The following is a 23,548-nucleotide window of genomic DNA, read 5'->3' as shown; positions in this document are numbered from 1 at the left end:
GATACTCACCCTCTAGCACCACCTACCACCACCACACAGCACTCAGGTATGAAAATCAGTCTTCTAAGGAAAAAGCAAAAATTCAGGGAGTACCTGCTAGCGTAGGGGCCAGGACTATATTCAAACATACATTTGTGGAAAAAAAGCAAAAACGGAGCAAACAACTGAGCCATACCTTTATCTTCCAGGAGCCTCCTCTTAGCCTGAAAGACAGGACCACCTGTAAGAGGAATGACAGGTGGAAAAAAAGATGTGGAATGGAACTGGGAGGGAGATTAAAAGAGAGCAAGACAAGGGAGTAGAGGACAATGAGCAGTCACAAGACTATACCAATGAAAAGTAGGTTCTCCTAAAGTATCTCATGAGATATTGTAATTACCAGCTGTCCACTCATATATGTGTGTATGTGTATATATATATGTATAAGTGCATATATATTTGTATAAATGCATATGTTCCTCAAAAGACTGATGAAGGAAAGTAGAAAAGGTGACACCTAATAAATCAATTTTGCTGTTTTTATAAAATAGGCTAAAGAAGTCTTTAAATTTGGGATTCAATTGTTTAATATTTTTTTAGAATCTCCTATATGCTATGCATTATAGATCAGTGCTTCTCAAATGTTAATGAACATATCAGTTCCCTGGGGATCCTGTTAAAATGAAAATTCTGATTCTGGGTAGGTCTGGGTTAAGGCATGACATTATACATTTCTAACAAGCTCTCTGGTTTTGTTGATGTATGTAGAACCTGTCTTCCAGTAGCTGACAGTATCCTTCCCACCAAGAAATTGATATGTCTAATGATTCTTCATCCTCTACTTTCTGCAGCACCAAAATGAGGTATAAATTGGATAGAGTCAAATTTGCATGCGGTTACTTTTCAAAAATACATTTTTCTCCTTTGGTTAGATACTCAGTTTCTCCAATACAAATTACATTGTAACAGCTATAGCTATAATTCACAGATATTTCCCTCTCTTACTAATTAATAGAATTTTCTCCAGTAGTGGAATGTTTGTATGCTTGAATGCTCAAGAGAATTCCAGAAAGTAGTCTTTGGCAGCAAAGGGTGGTGGAACCCCCATGAAACTAAGCAAGAGACAAAAGTTCCCATTTGGGTCTTCCGCTAAATGTCTTGCTGACTTTATTTAATGAGTTCATCTTGCTGGATCTCAGTTTTCTCAGCTATTAAAATTAAGAGTTGTCCTTTCAGCTCTTACTTGAAATTATTTACAAAGAACAAGAGAAAGAGACAGAAAATGAATGCACTTTGTCTAGGCAGTAAGCCTTGTGAATGTATGATAATGATATGGTTCTTGATTGACATATGCCTGGCATTTAAGCTGTTTCCATTGATAGGAGTTCATCTTTGCCTTTTGGATGGCATTTTTATCAGGAAGACATACTGAGGCAAGTTAAAATCCACCTTGGGAAGAATGCAGGTGCATTCTGTGATTATAATAGCGTTAATGACTCAGAAGCAAAAAGACAGCCGGTTCTAATCACCTGAAGCTTTACTGATAAAACAGTTCACACCTACTATTAGTTGTTTGCTAAAAGTCTGGACCAAATCACTGAAGCTTTAAAAGCTAGATCACTGCAGTGTTTTCCCCAGGCACTGACACGGGTAATTACGGTATTGTGGTTCATGCCACAGCCCCAGACTTCTTTTTTTTTTTTTTTTGAGACAGAGTCTCACTCTGTCACCCAGGCTGGGGTGCAGTGGCCAGATCTCAGCTCACTGCAAGCTCTGCCTCCCGGGTTTACGCCATTCTCCTGCCTCAGCCTCCCAAGTAGCTGGCACTACAGGTGCCCGCCACCCCACCCGGCTAGTTTTTTGTATTTTTTAGTAGAGACGGGGTTTCACCGTGTTAGCCAAGATGGTCTCGATCCCCTGACCTCGTGATCCACCCGTCTCAGCCTCCCAAAGTGCTGGGATTACAGGCTTGAGCCACCGCGCCCGGCCAGACTTCATTTTAATCCTAGCTTGGAAAGGAGTTATTTTTATTTTGGTGCACAGTAAATAAACTTTTTGCATAAATTAATATAAACCCATTTAAAATGCAAAGGTGCCAGCAAATGTGACCAGCCCTTTAGTATGTTCTTGATTCTTGAATTAAGGTTTCCCATCTTCATTGGAGACAAGAGTGCTTTTCAGCAAAGAACTATCTGTTTAAAGTCTATGAATTAGTTCTTTTCACCTTTTGGAATTTCTTTCAGCCTCCAACTCAAACCATGCTTACAACCAAAGCAATGACTCTTGCCTGAGTTTATGTATTATTTTCCATCACATATGAACCATAAGGAAGTCTATGTGCTAGTTAATCTGTTGCTGCATAACAAATTACTCCAATGCTTAGTGACTTGAAACAACAAACATTTATTACCTCACCTTTTCTCTGGGTCAGGAATCAAGTTGTGGCTTAGCTGGGTCCTCTGACGTTGGGTCTCTGACAAGGCTGCAGCTCATTCAAAGCTTGACTGGAAAGGATCCACTCCCTTGCTCAAATACTAGTGGTTGCTGGCAGGATTGACTTCCTGCCTCCGTTTCTCATAAACTCTTCCACCTTCAATTCCTTGCCACTTACACTTCTCCATAGAGCATCTCACAACATGGAAGCTTTCTTAGCAAGTGAGGGGGCAAGAGAAGGTTCCAGCAAGACAGAGGATGCTAATAAGACGAAAGTCAGAGTCTTTAGTAACCTAATCATAGAAGTGACAACCCATCAATTTTGCAGTATACTGTTCGTTGGAAACAAGCCCCTGGTGTGAATGCCAAGATGCTGGCATCATTGAGAGCCATGTCAGAAGCTGCCTACCACAATCTAGAATTAAAATTCTCCCTGAGTTGACTCCAACCATTTAGAGTTAAACCTAGAATTTTAAATGATTTCAAAACGCAAAATAGGAATTCAGAACAAAATATACCCCCTCCCCAGCAGTGCAAGAGGCTGTGTGACTCAGGCAGATAGGCAGCCTAATGGGTGTGGTCAGTAGCACAGGCAAAGAAGAACCTGGCTGTTTCCAGAAGCTACTTTTGAGTAAATGTAGCCTTTTCTTCACTGACCTGAGTCTTATAAAATGCTATCCATCCGCCCCAAAAACACTCATAAATGATTCCATTTCCTTTGATTGTAAAAACTTGTTTAAAGTCTTTTACTCCACTCTACAAGTAATATTGATGGAACAAAAACTTTAAGGGCAAGCATAAAAACTCTCTTTATGGCTGATTAACATGTACTCACATGCTTGTTACATAAAAGACATTTAATAAACACTGCTCTTGCTTTATGTTACCTTTTGTCCTAGACATTCCGATATTTGTGTTTGTTAGGAAATCATGGATATCATGTTCTTCATCTCTCCCCTAGAAATCCCTGTTCTGCTCACATTTTTCTTCCCACAGTCTATTCAAAAACCTGCTCCTAGAATCATCACCTTTATGTTTAAATATGTTTACATCGTTTCTGTTGCCTCAAAAGTCTACTAAGGAGACATGCACTGAATATATCCTAAGATTACAACAAATAGGTTGTGTAAGAGTTAAAACTTCAGAAGCAACAAAATCCAAAATGAATTTTCTTGGGGTCCCAAGGAATAGGTATCTCAATAAGAGGCGGGATAGTGGCTTATTTTTCAACAAAGGGGAACTAATGAAGTAGGATAGCCCTCTGAGGAAAAGAAGAAAGATATATGACTAAAAATCAGTGAAGGTAGAAACCAATTTAACAATAATAGCAGGACCTATATATGAGATGGTGACATGAAGGGACAGCTGCCAGCCACATCCACTCTCCCCATGAAGAATACTCTAGTAGCCAGATTGTCAATTAACCAGAGAGAAAAAAATGGAGAAAAGGCTAATGCAGCTATTAGAAAGTATAACTAAAATCCAAAGGAAAGTTTTTGGTTTTTTTGGTAAAGAAGATAGAAATAGACCAAACATTATTAAATTGCTTTTTAAAGTGCATAATACAGCTCTGTATGGAGCACAGTACATTGTCTCCTTAGTTTACTGTCCCCCAGATTATTTTCCAGATTTCTCCAGGTGTTTCTCATGCCAATAATAAAAACCCCTGAGAGCCAGCTGTGGTGCCTCACAGCCAGGTAGAGGCCAACCCGGAGCATCCCGGGAAGGCTAGTCTAGTCCACGAAGAAGGCAGTGGGGTTGCTCGTGGGGGCAGTCAGATCTGATTCCCTTTACAGTGAAGCCCAGAGGAAAAAAAAGCATTCTGCTCATAAGATTTCCTCATATTCAGCCATCCATTTGCTAATATATTCTCTTGACAAAAGTAGCACCACTAAATTCCTCTATCCTCATCACTAACTCTAAAATGACAGTTTAAGGATTATCCTTTCTGCCACTTACCATGAAACTCAGCTCCAAGCCAGTTTGTTGTAGGTTTCTGAACTTAACCACATAGCTCACAACTGAGTGGCTAATCAATCATTCTATGACTGAATCCATCTGGAACAAATTTCAAGAAGTGGCCATGTAGGTTTCTTTAGGGGGAAAAAAAAAAAGTAAACTGAAACCAGAGCTGATTTTTTCAAAAGTTCAGAAGAAAAAAAAAAAATTACAAAACTTAGCAATGACTTTCCCCCCAGAAATTGTTCATGCTCTCTGAATAAGACTTATTCTGTCCTGCCCCATTCTGCATCCATTTAATCCTTCAGAGAGGTGACCTGTGAATGTGTTGCAGCAGAGTCCACTTTTCTGAGAATGAGCTCATGGTCATTCCTTGCGTAGAAGGGAAGAGGGATATGGTGTGGCCAGGTGGTCACCATAACCCCACGTTGCTCTTAAATTCCCAAACACACAGGGCTCAACTGAGAGATTATGGAACCAAAAGAGCCTCTTTCTGGTCAATTCTTGCTAGACCACTGGTTTTTGCCCCATAGGCATTAAAGGATAATTTAAATAATGCAGCCAGGAAGATTTAAGTACTAGATGGTTTTTAGAACTCCATCTTTCCTTTCCTTGCTAGACCCAAATTGTTAATGCAAGTTTAGGATATATTTCTCCATATATACCCTTAAGTCTGCACCATTCATGCATTTGTTTAATTTTTAGTGATTTATTCATCAGTTCATGCATCAATGCATTCAATTAACATGTGTTCAAACTGTATGAGAAGCCTAGGCACACCACCTTTCTTGCAAGGACTTTCCAGTCTGTCTGAAGATGTAACATAAGGTCAGACTTTTAAAAATTAAATGATACAAATAATTCAGCTCAATGATTCAAGTCAACAGAACCTAGTTAAGAGCCTCAGTCCCCACATCATCAATGGTAACTGGTGATTACTGAAAAATTCTGGAGAAGTCAGAGGAGGGATTGGTGCTGCCACCAGGTAGCCAGTTAGGACTTTTCTGAGAGAATGGATGTGGTCTAGTTCATGAAGGATGAACCAGAGGTGAACAAACCTGAGAAGAACAGGACAGGCTTGGTGGGTGGACACCCTAGATGCAGCATAATGTTGACAGTATTGTCCTTGTGTATCAAAGTCTCCTTTTATGCCTCTTACTAGCATAGTTACCGTATGTATAGTACTTGAAAGTAATGCAGTTGTTTTTTGAGAAACTCACTCCCTTTTCCATAAATCAGACTGATGTAAGCTCTCACACCACTGTTCCCCACCCCAGTCCCACTGTCACTGTTTGGGTTGAGGCAAGGTGGGTACTGCGGGTGCAGCAGGAAACAAGATTGGAAAATTCCATTGGAAGACAGTTTAGGTAGGACCCAGAATTCTTGGTTAAGCCATTTAAATTTATTACTGTCACAATTAGTGACAGATTTTGAGCAAAGAGTGACATAATGAAAACCCTATCTCCAGACAGGTGTAGGATGAGAAGGAAAAAAATACATATACACATATGATTAAATGTGTTAAGTCATCCTAATGGGACTGAGGTGGGGAGCATTGGTGGTGAGGGTCTATGTCAGTCTGATTTATGGAAAAGCGAGTGAGTTTTTAAAGAAAGAATTGCATTACTTTCAAGTACTATACATAAAGTATGCTAGTAAGAGGCAAAAAAAAGAGAGTGTGATACATAAGGACTATCTTCTGGATCATAATAATTAGTTTAAAATTATTTCTAATAGATAATTCATTTTGCCACAGAGCAGCTTCTCCTGTGTGAAAGAGTGATTCTAAACAAGTTTCACTCTAAGTAGAGTGAGTAGCTTGTTTCTAATATTCTTGAGCAATATATTTATTCATAGGTATTACAAAGATAAGCATCAATTACAAGTTAACAAGTTGGTGTAATTTCACCCTCCACACTTCATGAAATAACCAATTTGGAGTTAAATAGGCCCTTCAATTATCTACTGAACAATCAGCCTTTCTGCCTCATGCCCACATTCATTAAACTGTAGAATATTCATTAATCATAATGTATGACTGAAGGAATATGGAGCAAGTCTCCAACTATAAACTATGTCTAAACAGGCTGTTAACAGTGGTTACTCTTATTTTAGCATGTATAAGGCAGTCACCCTGCAAAATACAATGAATTCGACGTAAGCAGAGTCATTGTAACAAGGTTTTTGCAATATTGGAAATTATGGCAGGAGGCAATTATCCATAGGTCTATTCTACCCCACAACCCCCCTGCCATCCATTCTGCAAATAAGCATGAACTAAAAAGTAATCTGATTGTAGACAGAGGAAAGCAACAAGTTTTCCTGATATATCTAGGGGAAATATTTTCCAGTTAAAAGTTATTTTTATTTAAAAGTAAGAATTTAAAAGGGGTACAGAAAGAGGTTTGGGAGTAGGAGTGAGGCTGGACTGCCGAGCTAATAAAGCAAGAATTTAAGAACATAAGAATAGATAGTTTAGTTTATGGATTGATCCAAAAGAATTCTAACTGGATTTAGATCTCACTTCACTAAGTCTCAACTTTTTTTCTTGGGAGACCCCACAGCTAGTTTGCAAAGGTAAAACACCTGGTTTATCCGTTTATTGACCTATTTAAGTTTCCATTCTGAAACACTTCATTAACAATAGTCATACCTGTACTTTTCCTTCTCAATGGTGGGGGTCTGCTGGAGATGATGTGTTCGTTATCTGGAATTTACTTTTTTTTATTTTCTAACAGATTTAGGAATAATAAGATCGGGGAAAAGTTAATATTGCTTTGTTAGTTACAATTTGGGAGATAGCACAAAACCCAGTCTAGGTATCCTGTAGCTGAATCCCTAAACATCATTTCAAAGTGTGAGACTATTCAATAAGCCTGAATTAAGTAACTAGTATGTGCAACGCATAGGGGGTGCTGAGAATACAAAGAAAAAAGCTTATGGGGCCTACCCTCAAAGAGCTCTCAGTCTTTGAGGAAGCAGACAGTAATTACAATGTGATATTTTTAAGTCCCATTTTAGTGACTTCCTAGAGTAGGTGACACCAGGCTTCAGTCTTGGGAATTTGTGGCAATTAGACTTTAGAGAAGTGGGGAAAGGAGAAAGAATGTTCCAGGCAGAGGGAGCAGCATTTGCTAAGGTCATGAGAAGATGGGAAAAGGGAAGAGCAAGTTGTTCTACATAACTTCAGTGTGCAGTACATGACGATCAACAAGAGTCAAATCATAAAAGGCCTTGCCAGTCATGTTTTAAAGTTTGGGTTTGATCCTCAAGATGGCAGGGAGTGATGTAATCAGCTGCCCTTTATACAAAATGAAAGATGCCCTATATCAGTCTGAAACTTGTGTATGCAAATCCACATGAAATCTGCCCTTTCTGCTCACAAAGGAATTAAATGCATCATTTACTTTTAAAATTTATTTCTGGCCGGGCGCGGTGGCTCAAGCCTGTAATCCCAGCACTTTGGGAGGCCGAGACGGGTGGATCACGAGGTCAGGAGATCGAGCCCATCCTGGCCTACATGGTGAAACTCTGTCTCTACCAAAAAATACAAAAAAAAAAAAAACTAGCCGGGCGAGGTGGCGGGAGCCTGTAGTCCCAGCTACTTGGGAGGCTGAGGCAGGAGAATGGCGTAAACCCGGGAGGCGGAGCTTGCAGTGAGCCGAGATCGTGCCACTGCACTCCAGCCTGGGCGACAGAGCGAGACTCCGTCTCAAAAATATATATATATATATATATATTTCTGAGTTCTCATTTGTTAACCTGCGTGGATAATTTTATTGTAACTAATTAAAACTGGTTTTATTCTCTTGTTATAATAGTTCTGCAGTGGCAAAATAAATATGCATTTCATTCAAGAAATAGCACAGGTCTGTCTGTATGCTTAAATTTTTATCAAACATAAGGAGTAGGGAAAACATTTTAGCTCAAGGAAAAGCTACAGAAGTCAAACCAGCCTTAAAAAATGAGTCAACGTTTAGTGCACCATTTCGGGCCATTTCTGGTTTTTCTGCATAAAGAATATGACTGCAACTCTTAAAGGATTTTTACTGTTTGAGGTTTGCTCCATTTTAGAGCTTGTGATACCACTTATTGGAAGACTGGTTTGAAAACAAAATTGTAATTCAACCTTTGCAGAGGTTGCAAGAAAGTTTTACACATTCACGTGTTTTGTCAGAACATCTCCTAATCTTGTAAGACAAAATGTTGTAATGATGATATGATTGTGTAAATACTATGGAAGCATCAAGTGTTATTTATCTTAACTGTTTGCCAGTTTATAACATAAACATGCTAGAATTTATACATCCAGCCTAATGGAGAGCTCAATTGCCACCTTCAACAAGTTGAGGCTATAAAAATTATATAGGCCACAGATATGTGCCTGGGGTTATCCAGCTGTTAGTTTCCCAGCAGAGAATGCCAGACTGTGGTGGTCAGAGCAAAACTCATTTAGGACCCTGAGCCAGCCAGACAAGGTGCTTCATCCTTAAAGGGGCTTTAATTGAGGATGAGGTGGGGAGCAGCCATTGCCCCAAGTCAGTAGAGATTCCAGAGATAGTGAGTTTGTTGCAATTCTCTTTCTTAGAAAAGACAATTTGTGGACACAGCTGTCCCAAAGGTCACCTGAACAAGCTACTTTCTGTAGTGACCTGGAGTTGAGCTGGACCCCCGAGGGGAGTCTTTACTGGTAAAATAGAGAATATAGAGGGAGGCTTATGGACAAAGGCAGACAAGTGGCAAGAATCTGTTGCACGTGGCAGTAGGTGGCCTGGCAGATGTAGAGGGCCATGTAAGATGGCACCGATGAGATGGAGCCCAAGGAAAAGACAGTTTTATGTATGGAACCTCCTGTTATGTGGCAGTGAAGGTTCAGACCAATTATACAGGACCATCTGCATTTTGTTAACACCTGTGTGCACAGTCACAGGCAGGTCTTGGAGCCCTGGGAGCCTGGCAGCAGCCCAGCATCACTAGAAAGGTGAAGATGGCAGGGACAGCCCTGCCAATCCTGCAAGGAGTACACTGGAGAGCCTCAGCACTGGACCAGGGAAGCAGCCCAAGAAGCAGTGTCCAGGGCCTACAGACCAGTGGGAGGTAGTCCTCACACCACTTTAGAGGTAGCAGCAGTCGGAGTTCTCAAGTTGGTCTCTGGGGCAAATGCAAAATTCGGTATTTAAGTAGGAAGGGGTCAGAAATGTAGGATGATGATTGATAGGCTAGGATGACAACAGAGAAGGAGTCAGCCTAGCCACGTGATTCATCACCCTATTATCATAAGCATGGTGCTTTTCCTTGGGCCTTAATTTCTTTCATTTTTCCTGTTTGTTAATACTCTCTCTTACAAGAGTAACAAGAAACAGTCATGTATGCACATATAATTTACCTTCAGCTATAATGAAGGCATTTGAAGAAGGTCATTTTGTGTTCAAAGAAACTAAAATTAACTTTCCAAAAGAATACTTTTCTAATATGCCATGGTTTTACTATATTACTAGTACAGCATTTAAAAAACAAATATTGGCCCAAAATTAAACTCTCCTATCTGATATGACTGAATGAATGTTTCATTAAATACAAGTGGTGTAGATCACCATTCTGCTTAGTGAAGACTCTGCCAACCTGCTCATTTGAAAAGTCAGGCATACAACATTTTCATCTTAAAGTCTAACTCTAAGCTTTGTCCTTAAGAACAAATGACCAGAAATCCTTGTCCTGGCTTTATATGCATTTAACTCTATGACATTTGGAAATATTCCCTGTTTTTTCATAGTTCTGATTGATAATTTTATTATTGTCCTGAAAGAGGGTGGCCACAATGTCCTTAACATTCTCAAAAAAATAAATAAATAAAAGTTGCTGCTGAAATTTACATTTTTCATATCTTTCTCATAGCTAGAACTTGTTCACACAATAGTTCTCTCTCAGAGTTACATGTAGGTTCTAATTAGAGCTCTAGTTAATGTTATGCGTGCTAGGTAGTCTTTATAAATATTAATGCCTCATTGCCATGAAGCTGTCCTGTAGCCACCAACAGTCCTTTCCTCTGACAGGACTGATTTTATGAATCAAATATTATGAAATGCAGAAGATGCTAGATTTGTTTTATTTTGACAGATTTTTTTTGTTTGTTTGAATGTTTGCAATTTTCCTAGTGAGAAATAACTTTTAGCAAAAAAAGGGCTGTGTTTGCCTGTTCTTGTATCCATTCATCTGGAATATGCCAAAGGAAGGGAAGGTCATACTATGATGCTCCTGCTGATTGGGTGTTAGTCATAAAGACCATATTGAAAACATGACACTAAGCAACAAAACAAAGGTAGGATATTTAATAATGTGAAAGTATATAGAAAATTACATTAAAAGCCCCAACTTCCTGCAGTTTTCTTGCTTCCTTCCATCTGTATATAGCAGAAGTACCACCCTGATTCCACTACCAGTTTACGTCTTCACACTGTTAAGTATAATTTATTGAACACTTACTGTGGACCAGGTACATCAATTTTGAGTGTGTATTGTTTCAATTAGTCCTCACAGTATCATTATGAACTGAACATTCCCCTACTTGATGGATGTGGAGTGAGATGTGGAAGAGTAGAAAAGTTAAATAACTTTCCCAGGACACATAACTAAAACATGATGTTGCTTGGATTTGAACTGAGACCTATTTGACTCTAAAACCTGTGATCTTACCCACTCTTCTGTCTCAAGCATATTTCTATCAGTGAGTTGTATAAGAGAAAGGGTTATTCTGTGATTCTCAGACTTTCTAAAAAGATCAACAAGTCTGCCCTTGAACTCTAATTCTTGGTATAATAAATTATATATAAACATTAATTCTTGGTATAAGGCAGCTAGTAAAAAGCTAGCATAAGCAACTACAGAAAGACACAATCTGAAATAAAATAACTTAGAACTTAAAAATACTAGCTGTTAGAGAATAATATGATTCCTCTAATTCTGAAAATCATGAAAAGAGATTCTTAATTGAAGGTCACTGACAGGGTACCTCCTTACACCTATCTAGCAGCCTCACAGTCATCCACAATAACCGCATATGTGCCTGAAGTCAAAGGTTTTCACTTAAAATTTTCTCTAAACAAATTATTACATTTCTAGGGGAAAAATAATCCTAGGCTAATTTTAAAATTAACAATCTGGCCGGGGGCGGTGGCTCAAGCCTGTAATCCCAGCACTTTGGGAGGCCGAGACGGCCGGATCACGAGGTCAGAAGATCGAGACCATACTGGCTAACTGGGTGAAACCCTGTCTCTACTAAAAATACAAAAAACTAGCCGGGCGAGGTGGCGGGCGCCTGTAGTCCCAGCTACTCGGAAGGCTGAGGCAGGAGAATGGCGTGAACCCAGGAGGCGGAGCTTGCAGTGAGCTGAGATCTGGCCACTGCACTCCAGCCTGGGCGACAGAGCGAGACTCCGTCTCAAAAAAAAAAAAAAAAAAAAAAATCTGAATTGCTCAATTTTTCCATTTTCTTTCAAAAGGAAAACTTGGAATATGATAGACTCCATGGATGTGCTCCATACAGTAACCATTTTAAGTATATATAACAGATCTAAGAACACAGAGTTTGGTTTTTTTCATCTGTTTATTCATGCCAAGAAATTCTCTCTAAGATTGACTTAGTTTGGCATCAACCTTTAACACACCGACTGCATAACTGGCTTGGGGTCCACCTGCCTTTGTACTCTGCAGACACACGAACCATGTATAGGGCATGTTTCTCCACCAGATTTTTTTTCAGAATTTGCACTGCCAAACAGACATTAAGCTACTCTAAATTCTTGACAAGTATGTAAATTTATAGGTACACAGTAGTGTATTTAAACATTGAAGAGACCTTTCTATTCATCCCACTCTGCTCATTGAGCCATTTAATCCTATCCAGAAAGATGAGTCCATTTTCAGACTCTCCTTTGATCCTACAGATTAGAGGGAGAGAAAAGTCACCGCTGAAAATGAAAAAGGAGGGGAAAAAGAAATGGAGATCCATGACCATGGCCCCAAGAAAGCAACAGCATATTACTCAAGCTTCCGAGGATCCAAGTTAGAGAGAGGAGAACAGATTAGAGCTAGAAAACAAATACTTTTAAAAACAGCATTTTGGAATTTATCAAAGTAGGCTTTAATTTCAGATTCATAAAACTGAAACAGATCTCAGAGAATGTATTGTCTGAGAAACTTATTTCTGTGCCCAATGGAAATGTAAAGTAAAATGCCCCAGACTCATTTTAAAGTCTAAAGTCTATTTTATATGCTAGCTTTGAGAAGCCTTTAGAATTGCAACACTGACAGGGTCAGAAGTTTTTTTGAACAGATTTTCTTTTGTCCCTTATGGCCTTTAGGCACTCCTTGAGCTAATATTCAGGAGTTATTTGAATGCTGTTGCTTCACAACACTGAAAGTGTTCTAACATAGAGGGAGGAAAATCCCACAGCCTATGTCAACATAATTTATCAACAAATTCAGTCCAAGAATGCATGATAATTTATGGATAACTTGGAGGAAATGGTAACTGTGGTATCAATTTGGAACAAAACCAAGAAGTCAAATCTCACTTGGTTTAATGTTATCTGATGGATTTGGGCACAAGTTTAACATTTTGATCACCGAATAATCTAATGCCTTAACCTGATGAAGACTGAGCCTTCCTTCCTGAAAAATCCTTAATACAGGACAAGGAATAATGAGTCTAAAATTCTGTAACTGTTTTCCTGCTCAAGGAAGAGGGAAGGAATAAATAACCACTTACAATGAAATCTTTTCTTGCTACACTTTATCACGAGGCAAGTTTTTCAGATGTTGGGAGATAGATTGTAAAGGTGTAAAAGTTAACTTCACAGCTATACAAAGCTGTATGTATGTGCACCATGTGTCAAATGAGAGAAAGTATAGATATTCAATGTTGTTGAATCCTCACAATTTTCTATATTAGAGTGGATGCAGCATCTGTTTTTCAATTTTCAATCATCAACATTATCAAGCTTAGAGAAAAGTTAACCGTACAGTACAATTTACATGGAACACCCACCATTCAGATTCAAAAATTATTAAAACTCTGTCATATTTGCATGTAGCATGTTAACACTGTTTTTAAACACAGATGACTAGCCAAATCCCCCACCTCCTGCTGGGATCCACATTGAATCGTTTGTGTATTTCCAGTGATAGGAAGCTCATTATCTCCTATCAAAACATACATCAAAACAAATAATAACCACATTTTCTCTTACACTGAGCAAAAATCTGCCTTTCATGCATTTCTAGCCATTTATTCTATTTCTGCTTTTTGGAAATACTTGGTCTAGATCTTTTCCTCTTCCCAGGGAGAAGAGCAGAAAAAATAACTATTGAGTACTAGGCTTAGTACCTGAGTGACAAAATAATCTCTACAACAACCCCCCATGACACAAATTTACCTATATAACAAATTTGCACATGTACCTCCGAACCTAAAATAAAAGTTAAGATAAAAACATCTTTTCCTCCTTCCCTAGGCTCCCTTTCATAACACTGAAGACTATCTCAGATATAGATCTCATCTGTATTTTCTTCTCTCGTAAATTGAGTACAAAGAAAAAGATAAGGATGATGTGAGGAGGTAGGGTGGGGCTATGGGCCTTCTTATGGGCTGGCATTTTTTTCCACAAATTTTGATCTGTAGTATTTTCATTTTCATTCAGTTTGAGATTTCTCAAATTTCAATTTTGCTATCTTTAAACCATGGGTTGTTGTGAAATATGTCTAATTTTCCAAAAGAAGGGCTTTTTCTGGTTTTGTTGCTGTTGTTTCTATCTTATTTACATTGTAATTGAAGAACATAATCTATACATTGCAAATCTTTGAAATTTATTCAGACTTACTTTAATGCCAGCATATAGCCATTTTCTTTTAATGTTCCCTCAATACTTAAAAAGGCTATGTATTCTGTACTGTGCTCTATGTGTCAATTAGTTCAAAGGTTTTAATCACATTTTCTATTCATTTCTGAAAACTTGTGCTTATTCTTTCAATTACTAGGAGAAGTGTTTTAAAATCTTACTGTAACTGTGCTTGTCAATTTTTCCTTTTAGTTTCATTCATTTTTTTATTTGCCTCTACTGAGGCTATATTATTAAGTGCATTTAAATTTAGAATTTCTACATATTCCTAGTAAACTGAAACTTTTATCATTAAGTAGTATTTTTTTATTCTCTAATAATCTTTTTTTTCCTTAAAGTCAACCTCTTCTAATACTAATATTGCAAAGCCAACTTTCTTTTGGTTAGTGTTTGCATAAATATTTTCCATCTTTTTCCTTTTAATCTCTGTGTCCTTGTATTTAAATGATGCCTCTTGAAACAGTATATTTGGGTTTTGTTTTTTAATCAATTTGACAATTTTTGGTTTTTAGTGAGGGCATTTAGTCCATTTACATTTACTGTAACCACTGATATGTTTAGGTTTAAAATTACCTACCATTCTATTTGCTTTACATTTGTCCTGCACATTTTAGTTTCCTTTTCTTTTCTTTCTTGCCCTCTTTCTAAATTGATGGAGTATTTGGTATTATTCCATTTTCCCCTCTGTTAGCTTTGTAGTTTTATTTATTTTTTATTTTTTTACCATTCCTTTATTGCTTTTCCTAGGGATCATTTGAACATGCATCCATGACTTATCAAAATTTAAGATAAATTAGTACTTTTAACTCTTCCTGCGTGATTCAAGGACCTTAAAATATTTAAACTCTATTCCTCTTCCAGCCAAACTATATATGCTATTATTCTCATGTATTTTAATTCTAAATATTTTGTAAATCCCAAAATACTTCACTATTATTGCTTTAGGCAGTCAGTATTTATTTAGATTTATCCACATCTTTATTCTTTTCATTGCTTTTCATTGTGCTGGAATTTTGAATCAAAAAGAGAACAGAAAAAAGAATTTAGTGCAAATAAGGGCCCTGAGGCATATGGAGAAACACTGCGCAGAAAGATCATAAGTAAGATATAATGAAATGGGCAGGAAAATACACACAAGAAAGTAACATTCTCTGAAGGCAAGAAGCACAAAGATATTCTTTATTGAAAAAGCTTTAGGCAGTTAATGAGTTGGAGAAGTATTGCCAAGTTACACTCACCAAATTTAGTAGTATGCCTCAATTTAGTGGGCATAAAAGCTGCTTATTGTTGAATGAACAACAAGCATAATGTAATTGGTTTCATACAATTAGGAGGTCAGCAAGCCATGCTTGTTATAATTGGCACTGCCATAGCCAGGGGCTTATGCGACCTCAAGTGATGATTTGCCTGAAGGAATAAGCCAGGAATGTGTGTGCTTTGGGCTCCAGAGACTTGACTAATCTGGCTGCAAGGCCTCAGGGAGGGAGGCCAAGAATCAAATCACAGTGCTCAGGCAGGGCTTGGTAGACTCAGTTGAATGTAGTCAGTCTCCATTCAGTTCATCACTCACCAGTGTTTGATCCGGAGCCGGGGAAGTGGGAGATAGAGGAGAGGAGAGATGAAGTGGCCGGGAACCAGGAAAACACAATTGAAATGTCAGTGCAGAGGCATCCCATGATAGGGTGGGATCTTAATTCCTCCCAAGGCCATCTGCTTTGAAACAGGTCTCCAGCCTGTATGGAATGGGCTTAAACCTTCACACAAAGGGTCTTTAGTTCCTAGTACTGAGCCACTCTGGAGCAAAGACTGATAGTGCTGTTTGTTTCAAAATACAGGTTTACCTCCACAAGCTAGCAGATTGATGATTGGTTGTTAATATCCCAAATATCAGGGTTATCTTTTCCCAAACATTTTCTAAATTAATAATTAAGTTTAAGAAGGCCTGTAATCCCAGAACTTTGGGAGGCCAAAACAGGTGGATCACAAGGTCAGGTGTTTGAGACCAGCCTGGCCAACAGAGTGAAACCCTGTCGCTACTAAAAATACAAAAAATTAGCCAGGCATGGTGGTGGGTGCCTGTAATCCCAGCTACTCAGGAGGCTGAGGCAGGAGAATTGCTAGAACCTGGGAGGCGGAGGTTTCAGTGAGCCGAGATCGCGCCACTAAATGCCAGCCCGGGCGACAGTGTGAGACTCCATCTCAAAACAAAAAAAAAAAAAAAAAGAAAAAAAGTTTAAGGAGGAAAAAAAAGAGAGTTTAAGTGGGTATGACATATTCACAAAAATGCCAGAAAATACTCCTAACAATTAACAATCATTTATCAGTAGACAATGTAGTTTCCTTGAGATTCTGAAAGCATAAGGTTCACATTGCCAGTGGGCAAAAACCGCTGAAGAATGAGAAGTAAAGCCTTTATTTCTTTGCTCTTCTTCTGTTTCAGCCTATGACCCATTGGTTCATCTGGTTTGAGTGTAGTACAGATGAGTCACAGATTGGTCGTTCACACGTATTAGTTAGTTTTCTTCCCCATGTTCATGAACTATATGCCTAACCTCATCCAATCATCTGACAAATAAACACTATTGTCCACAGAGGAAGCTACGCGGCGGGGGGTGGGGGGGGTCCGTTTGCAATGCAAATCCATCATCATTGCTAGAAAAGCAATTCGAAGTAGCATGATTTTTTTCCTATGAGAACAGCATATTGTAAAGTTCTGATAGAACATAATGCAATGCCAAGGGCTTCTAGGACACTTGATTTGCCACACTCTAAAACAAAGAAATGAACTATCAGGGAGGCTGATAATTTGTTGATTTTGGTGATATTTTTGTTTATCATTTAAAGCACACCAAATTATTAACAATCTGTTTTGCCAGAACTGATAAGAATCTAGAACTATAAATCTACTGCTGGCCATCGATTAAGACAGTTCTCTCTTGTTACTTAATATTAGTATTTATTTTCTTCATTAGAACTGCTTAGCTTGAGTGAATTCTAGCTGATAATTTCAGAAGGGTGAAAAGCTAACTAGAACTGGGCATTTGGCCCAGATAAATCTGATTCCAGTACTATGAAAGAAACAGCAAGGGAACTAGAAAGTCTTTGACAAAAAATTGTTGATAATTGGCTAAAAACTGGGGAGGGAAACAGAAAACTTGGAGAGCTATGAATGTTATTCTAAGCAGAAGAAAGACACAAGGGAGGAATCAAGGTGCTGTGACATTAACAACCCTACCTTTAAGGCTAAAAAAAATTAAAAACATCTATACTTTCACTTAAAACTAGTCTCCAGAACTCTTAGGAAACAAGTCTTCCTCAAGACTTAAATTGCAGAAACAAAATGGAAATCTTGGGTTTGAATCTCTGCTCTGTGTGACCCTGGGCAAGTTCCCTCAACAGAGTCTACATTTCAGTGACATCCTTCTTCCTCATCTGTAAATTGTGGATGAAGTAACCACCTCTTCCACAAGACTGTTATTAGGATTAAATCAGAAGCTTTGTAATTCTGCCTTCCCAATCAAATAATAGATCTTTTTATATTGCTAAGAATTTACCTATTTTTATACCAATTAATTTTAGAATGTTACCAAGTTTGTATATGAAGCTGTATAAAATATTATATACTTTCTTCTAAATCAGATTTCAATCTACATAATTTATTATATTAATTACTCAGGTTATCACTATCAATAGCAATTACTGGATGAGTAAAACGGTAGTAAACTGCAGTGCCCTCAGCTCTTGCTGAAGTAGTTCTTACCTTCCAGGATTATATTGAAAAACAAAATACTCCAAATACCTCTTAAGACCTTCACTCAATGAGTCCCTTTTATTTAAAAAATTTCACAGAGTAAAAATAAAGAGTACTTTGGTAGGAACTAGTTTATCACCCTGTCCCTACAAAGGATTGGGAGCAATCATTTTGAGCAGGTGGGTATCTAAATCATTAAGAATGTTGGGAGGAAGGAGGTCAACGGTAAAGAAGCTCCTCCTTCTAACAAACATGAATCCTTGACCGTGACCTTTTTTCTACTTTACTCCATTTATGAGATTAAATCAGTTTGATTGAGGAAGCTAGGTATAATAAGGTTTTAAATCCACACAGACCAAGAAGTATCACCAACTTGAATTTAACCACTATCTTTTCTTTAACCACAAGAGTTCACAGGATAGCACTATTAAATAATATTTGCAAAGCATGTACCATGTCCCACACAGAACTAGTAAAGATACGGTTATTTTACTACAGGAATTTACAGTCTGGAAACAAAAAAAAAAAAGGTATGTTATGAAGAATCTGAATACTTTTAAAAATCTGTGTGTTATTGTTAAGGATAGACTGTCTCTTTTAGAGATGGAGAAATAAAGAGAAAAAAATGGATACAATGACCCTAGATCACATAGGGAGTGACAGATTCAAAATAATTTCAGTCTTCTTTGTCCTATTACTAGTGCATTCTCATCTCTAGTCTACAGTGGCTTATTCAAAAGTAGTTCTAAATTATTTCTTAAACCAGAAGCAGCACAAATTATAAAAGTCTAAATGGTCCTCAACACCATTCAAGGTGCAGATAATTTTTGCCCATGAAAACATGCTGAAGGGACTCCATGTCGTGGTAAGTTATCAAATTATGGAAAGAACATTGCAGAGATTAAAATGTTGCATAAGAGAGAGAAAGCAGCATGAGTCAGGGGTTTGGGAAATATGAGTCAGACTGAAGGGAAGGAGCCAAAAACATAGAGAATGAGGGCCTAAGCAGGGACTTAATGGACACCACAGAGATGTGGACATAGTTGCCTCCATTAACTTTGAGAGAAAATCAAATGTGCCGTTCCCTAGACTTGGGGGTCACCGTGACAAAGAGGCTAGAAGTGAGAGCTGAGCAAAGATTAGCCTGCGTTATTTAAAGCAACTAATGGTGCCAAAGTCAGCAAGAGAGGGACCTACAATAGTATAAATCACTAGGAGGGAGTGCGTGGGCACATTTTTGAAAAATGAGGGCATCACCAAATATTACCATTAGCTATTCTTAATGTATTAGAATGATGAAATGTGTTGTGATATTTTAGGAAGCACATTCTATTATTTTGTTCTTTGGTAATGTTAACATTAGGCTCTGTCTACATAGTTCAGAGAGACTCCTTATGTTGTTCAATCCAGACTCTCTAATCTTCCCTTTAAGGCCTTGAATTTTGCTCATGACAGAGCTAGCATTTCGTGATACTCTTCAACCAGGCACTGTACCAGGCTCCTCACACAGAGCCCCTGCAGCTATGCTGGCTCCATCTGTCTGCCATTCTTCTCATGGAAACCAGTTTTGTCTTATCAGCATTTTCTAATGTGAGCCACTTTCTGCCTAGAAACAGCTTCCTTTTCCTGGCAACCCATGTATCTCGTCTTCTTCAAAATGCAGTGGAGAACCCACCTCTTCTGGCAAATCTGCTTTATACCTCATAGCCTCTGCACTCCTGGACTCATTATTTTTCTTTTACTAACTAACATCTTACTGATTTTGCTGTGTTTCTCAGATATTACCTGTTACTCTGCTTTATACATTTTTAGCTCCATTAGGTGAAACACTGATCCTACTTTTCCTGAAACTTTAGGTACCCATTCTCAGCAAATGGTAATAACTCATTTATCCATTTATTGAACAAATATTTATTGAAAATCCACCATGTTTCATGCATGATCCTAGGCACTGGGAATACGAGGAGGGAAATAAGACAGATCCCCTACCCCCACCCAAAGAGCTTGGTCCAGGTCCCAGGAAATGTATTAACTGACTGCCTGAAAAACCAAGTGAGCTTAACTGTCAAGGATAAATTATAATCATGCAAAAACAACAAAAAATTTCTCCCCACAATAATTTGTCTTAGATTATCAGGAAAATCATGGCTGACCTGAGTAGTTTCCCTTATAAATAAAGCATTGCTTTTGCTAATGCAGACATTCTCCCATACAAATGTAGGAAACTGATTTTTCTTACACACCATGGAGATACCTACAAAAGGCTGTGTTTGCACTATGGGAAGTCAGGAGCAAGTAGAGGGCAGTGGACTGTCATCAACGCTCCTGGGACAGCCAGCTTTTCCAGAGCATCTGCACAGGGATGGGTATTCTGCTTTGAGTTTCTGACATCATTGTCCATTTTAGTAATTTTTGTATCATAGTGAGCTTTCTGGTATTTACGACAAATGGAAATGCACAGAAGTAGAAAAGCCAAACATAGTAGAATTTAACAATGTATAATAATTTTATATGACTTTGTATAGATGTGTTAATAAGTAATTCCAGGATCTCAAAGTACAATTTTCAAAATAAAATTGTGTTATTTAAATACACTAATAAATTGACATTAATATCATTGAAAATAGGTCAAAGAAATTCAGTCTGTTTATAGCCTTTAGCATTAGATAAACCGCCAACACCAAGGGAGAGGATAAATATTCTAAACCACAGTCAGAGAAGCCATAAATGCAAATGCAGCTGGTAGCTGCTTCCTGGTCACAGAGGTCACTCTTTTGACGATTTTATGAGTCCCAGTAAGTAAAATGTGTAATCACCAGTCAGTCCTAGGTGAGGCAAGTCTTGTGGCAGCTTTGTTTGGGTTTTGGTGGAGAAAGGGAAGGAAAGTAGTGGCATTGAGCACAGTGATTTTTTTTGTTTTTGTTGTTGTTGTTTTTATTGAATTAATTTAACTCACCTAATATTTTTATTAAATAACCCACTCAGAAGGTAAACAGACCTCATTCTTAAGAAGGAGTAGCACAGGTTTTTGTGTTTAAAATCTATTTAATGATATATTAATTCCACTGGAAATGTTAGCCTACTTATGAGACACTAAGAAATGAGCGACAAGAAAGTAGGAAGGAAGTCATAGGGCATCAGTTGTAGGAATGCAGCGGGGTGGAGGCAGTTTGCAGAGAGATGTCAAAAAGAAAAACCTCAGTCACTGCTGAGGCCTCCCTTAGAAAATGCAGCAGCCAGCCCAGGGCCTTGATCTTCTGCCAGAGGAAACTTGCCACATCTGAATCTAACATTGCCATATCTCTCAGGACTGTTATCACTGCAAATGCTGGCAAATGTTCTTGACATAAAACAATAGAAATTCTGCTGTCATTTCTGCATTAACGAGTCATAAAGCTCTGAAGAAACCCCAGTAGAAAGGTTTTCATCAAGTGCATCTGAGAAAATAATAAAAGACACAAAGAACAGCAGATAATTTCAAAGCAAGATTGTTGCACCATCGCATAGTACCTAAAAAGGACAGTTTGTAATCACTGACTTGAAAATAATACTAGTAGTAATTATAATAAATTTCAAAACAAAACAAAGTGACAAAAACCTTAGCCAAAACTTTAAAACCAAGTTCAAAGAATTACGTAAGTGGATGCTTTATAGATTATTATCCGATAAATAGCCATACATCACTCAAGTATTTTTCATCTCCCCTCCCTCTTTCTTATGGAAAGAATCTCTCTTATCATTTCCACACCCAGCTAAGTGAAGCCGATTTCTGAGGACAAGCCTTTTACAATCTCAACTTCATGTATTATTATACTGCATAGTGTAAATACGGCAATCCTTGAAAATACAGAAAAGTGAAAGGCAAACCAACATCAGGGGCTACTCTCTGAGATTCTTAGAGGGAAGACAGAAATTGGGTAAATTTTTTATTATTGATTCTTTCCCTACTTTTTCTTCCAAAATACTGCCCTGAGTCTGCCACAGTGATTATCTAAGACCCCTGAAAACTGCCTCAGGGGTCTTAGATCATCACTGTGGTAGACCCAGGGTAGTATTTTGGTTTTTATGCAAAAATTGTCATCTAGGAATCACAAGATTTTTGACATTTTTTAATGAAGCTTAGAGTGGTTGTTGAAGAATGATGAAATTATATGATCCTTTCTTGTGTGCTACTTAACTTCATGATATACAAGAGCTGAATGAATATAAAGGTGATACAGATAAGGCAAAATTAGATTGTACTTATAAATTACTGTAAATATGAACGTACACACACAAATTTATATCACCTTTTGATCCCAAAGAAATTTCTTATAACTGGTTTATTATGCTATCACTGAGCATTTTTTACTTTTCTAGAACTGTAACTTGCATACTCCTTAAGGCACATTTAGCAAATTATTCCCAGAAGTACACTGCTTTGAGAAAATATGGATTTTTAAACTACACAGGCTAGAGAAACATGATCAAATTGAATCCTTTGCATTCTGAAATTTGCAAATAAAAATTTATACGTACGTGTTACCCTGCTGTTTGTAAAAACAAACAGCTACAGGGAACGTATAATATTAAAGGTTGATTACACTGTTATTGCTCAGATTTTTAGAAATGTGTCAGTGGAAATTATCTCAAATACAATATCTTGGATGGAAAAAGCAAGTATCATACAATCTATTTAAATTTCTTAACATACAAAACAATATAATATGTTCTAATGGATGCATCCCTGTCTAATGAAAGTACAAAAACATCTCAGGGAAGGATTCCTTCCTACCGAGACAGTGGTAGGTGATGGGTCAAGGGATGAGGATGGTGTGAGGCTTTAGCTGTATCTGAAATGTTTCTTAACAAAACAAAGTGAGCCAGGACCAACATGGCAAAATGTTAGCATTTGTTAAGTCTGAGCAGTACTCACTGGTATTTGCAAAATTATTTTCTGAACACTTGAAATAATTTATAATTGTAAACATTTCCAATGTAAGAACATTATAAACTTTTAAGAATAAAGTAAAAATTTAGCTTAAGAAGTGGCAAAATGGAGGAAATATCAACATCTTCACAAGTGACAATTCTTTCTGTGTTGCGTGTCTCTGACAGACATAGACGAGTGCACTGCAGGGACGCATAACTGTAGAGTAGACCAAGTGTGCATCAATTTACGGGGATCCTTTGCATGTCAGTGCCCTCCTGGATATCAGAAGCGAGGGGAGCAGTGCGTAGGTAAGTACCACAGTGCAGTGAGCACGGTCCTGCCTTGAGTACCTTAACTGTTTCAACCTCAAGCATTCCAATCAAAGCATTCACATTTCTTTGGAGAGTGTTAGCCAATAACTCCTTATTCTTTTACAGACTACCAATCCATTTTCCACAATAACAAGAAACAACCTTAAAGGTTGAGCCTGTTCTGGATAACAAAGTGTTGGCTAAATGTTAGACGAAGCAAGAGCAGAAATTTGCGGTATGAATGGGACCATAAAAACAACCAAAAAAAATTTAAATTTGCTGTTTTGGGGGCCATTGTGCTAGCACA

The 23,548-nt window shown here is 37.9% G+C and overlaps 1 protein-coding gene across 2 annotated transcripts in view; it reads left to right on the top strand.

Annotated features, from left to right (window-relative positions):
• Positions 1-23,548, top strand: part of EFEMP1 (EGF containing fibulin extracellular matrix protein 1) — a 58,531-nt gene that overhangs the window by 20,268 nt on the left and 14,715 nt on the right. For both annotated transcript variants that reach the window (XM_023228285.2, XM_023228283.2), the window contains one exon: positions 23,116-23,238. In XM_023228285.2, coding sequence (XP_023084053.1) covers positions 23,116-23,238 — 123 coding nt within the window. The remainder of the gene's footprint in view (positions 1-23,115; positions 23,239-23,548) is intronic.

This window comes from Piliocolobus tephrosceles, chromosome 15, assembly GCF_002776525.5.
Source record: "Piliocolobus tephrosceles isolate RC106 chromosome 15, ASM277652v3, whole genome shotgun sequence".
In the NCBI taxonomy this organism is placed as follows: domain Eukaryota; kingdom Metazoa; phylum Chordata; class Mammalia; order Primates; family Cercopithecidae; genus Piliocolobus; species Piliocolobus tephrosceles.
Note: the sequence above shows the minus strand (reverse complement) of the source record. Positions and strands in the feature narration are given on the sequence as shown.